The sequence below is a fragment of the Engraulis encrasicolus genome, chromosome 22 (genome assembly GCF_034702125.1).
Source record: "Engraulis encrasicolus isolate BLACKSEA-1 chromosome 22, IST_EnEncr_1.0, whole genome shotgun sequence".
NCBI lineage: Eukaryota > Metazoa > Chordata > Actinopteri > Clupeiformes > Engraulidae > Engraulis > Engraulis encrasicolus.
Genome location: NC_085878.1, coordinates 17,887,557 through 17,890,056, shown reverse-complemented (window position 1 = coordinate 17,890,056; position 2,500 = coordinate 17,887,557). Strand labels below are relative to the sequence as shown.

The following is a 2,500-nucleotide window of genomic DNA, read 5'->3' as shown; positions in this document are numbered from 1 at the left end:
TGCACAGTACTTTTTTTTTGCAAAAACACTGTGCTTCCATGACTCTCTCCCCAATGTCTCTGACCAAATAACCCATAATACAGTATGGACCAAATAACCTTTGTCTCTATCCTCGTCTGTTGGCAGCACTCCGCTGTGACAGTACTCTGGCATGCAGAGCAGTGGAGGGGGAATGACTTGCTTTACATTTTTATTTCCGTATGGCATGACATGTTCAGCAGGCAGCATCGCTGCTTTTCCTTGTTACAGTGTATCTGACCAAATAACCTCATGGATCTTTCTTTCTTGCATTGTCTTTTAACAACATTCTGATATTATATCGGAATGTGGATGGGGGCTGAGTTGCAGTGTCTGTGCGCGTACGGTTCAGAATTTCTTTGCAGCATCATTGCCTTTCCCTGACTCTATACAGACTCTCTGACCAAACAACCTAATGGATGTTTTTCTCTTGGCTTCTCCATTAGCAGTACCCGGACAGCATGTAGTCAGAAGCAGTCTATGAGTAATGAAGTGAGTAGTTTGTGCCCCCAACAACACCTTAAGCAGCGGTAGGCGGAGTGGCAGGCGGGGGGTTGTCTTGTGTTTGGATTGAGGACGACTCATACAACCTGTGTGTGTATTTTGTGCATCGTATCATGTCATGGGGAACAGTGTGTGTGTGTGTGTGTGTGTGTGTGTGTGTGTGTGTGTGTGTGTGTGTGTGTGTGTGTGTGTGTGTGTGTGTGTGTGTGTGTGTGTGTGTGTGAGTGTGTGTGTGTGTGTGTGTGTGTGTCTGTGTGTGTGCGCGTGTGAACCTTTGTATGTGCGTGTGTGACTGCACACCTGTGTACCTTATGTGTGCTGTGTGTGTATTACACATGTGATGTTCCCTAGGCATAGGCCATTGTTTGTACTCGAGAGCAGGGGGTGGGTGTTGTCATACAGTGGGTGTCATTGGTAACAAAAGGGAGGTGGGTATAGAGGAGATTGATACTCAGCCATACATAGACCCTAGACATTGTAGTCCAGTCTACTGTAGGTACAAAGGGGAGGTGTGAGATTGAGACACACTCATACATGTACCCTAATCTATTGTAGGTGTGAAGGAAAGGTGGGTAGAGAGGAAATTGAGACTCAACCATATGTGTAGCCTAATCTACTGTAGGTTCAGAGAGAAGGTGGGTAGAGATGAGATTGAGACTCACCCATACATGGACCCTAATCTAAAGGGAAGGTGAGTAGAGAGGAGATTGGGACTCACCCATACATGGATCCTAATCTATAGGTGCAAAGGAAAGGTGGGTAGAGAAGAGATTAAGATTCACCCATACATGAACCCTAATCTAAAGGGAAGGTGGGTAGGGAGGAGATTGAGACTCACCCGTACATGGACCCTAATCTAAAGGGAAGGTGGGTAGGGAGGAGATTGAGACTCACCCATACATGGCGCTGCTGGGCCTCTTCATTCCACCTGTCTTGGAGCGGCTGGACTTCAGCTCTCCGCTCATGCTCATGTCTGTCAGGGAGGTAAACACCAAAGCAGTCAGGGGGAGCTGGTATGGTGGGCGTCACTTGACACTGCTCGACACAGCAAGGCAACGACACAACATGGCACAACAGCACAGCGTGGCATGGAGATGGCACAGCACGCAACAGAACAGGAGTGCGTTTCTCGAAAGTGTAGTTGTTAGCCTAGTTAGCCACTTGGGTTGTTACCAATGGAAAATTACATTGCAAACAACAAAGTAGCTAATGTAGTTAGCAACTATGGTTTTGAGAAATGCACCCCAGGACAGCACAGCATGGTACAGCACAGCACAACACAGCATGGCATGGCATGGTAGGGCAAAGCATAGACTGTACTCTCCACAGCATGGCACACCACATCAAAGAAAAGGACAGCTTGGTATGGACGGCACAGCATGGCACGGCACAGTGCTGAACAGAACAACAGGGCATGGTATGGCATGGCACCACAGCATGCCATGGTATATGGCACAGTATGAAACGGCAATCATATCGCAATGCAGCATAGAAGAGCACGGTGCACCCCACCTCGACCCTAACTCCTTAGAGCTAGGGCTACTTTGCCTGCTTCCCTCTTTCTAGCTTTTTTTAAATTTCCAATTCACTCTTCTCCTGACCCCAGGCTAGCACATGAGAGCAGAGAGGAGCCAAGAAAGAGTGCCAGGGCCAGAAAAAAAGTTACAGGGTACGAGAGAGAGAAAGAGAGAGAGAGAGAGAGAGAGAGAGAGAGAGAGAGAGAGAGGGCAGAGAGAGAGAGATGGAGAGAGAGAGATAGAGAGCAAGAGAAAGAGGGGGGAGAGAGAGAGGGAGAGAGAGAGAGAGAGAGAGAGAGAGAGAGAGAGAGAGAGAGAGAGAGAGAGAGGGAGAGAGAGAGAGAGAGAGAGAGAGAGAGAGAGAACGCATGTGGAAAAAAGAAAAAGTGACAGAGCAAGAGACAGCAGGAAGAGAAGAGCAGGATAAAAAAGAGTGGGTATGGGGAAAGTAAGATAGGGGG

General features: G+C 48.0%; 1 protein-coding gene across 1 annotated transcript in view; it reads right to left on the bottom strand.

The window, feature by feature from the left end:
- The window catches only part of LOC134438462 (RNA-binding Raly-like protein), a 120,894-nt gene that overhangs the window by 102,349 nt on the left and 16,045 nt on the right, over positions 1 to 2,500 (bottom strand). The window contains exon 2 of the mRNA XM_063188040.1: positions 1,417 to 1,495. Within this exon, the coding sequence (XP_063044110.1) occupies positions 1,417 to 1,495 (79 nt within the window). The remainder of the gene's footprint in view (positions 1 to 1,416; positions 1,496 to 2,500) is intronic.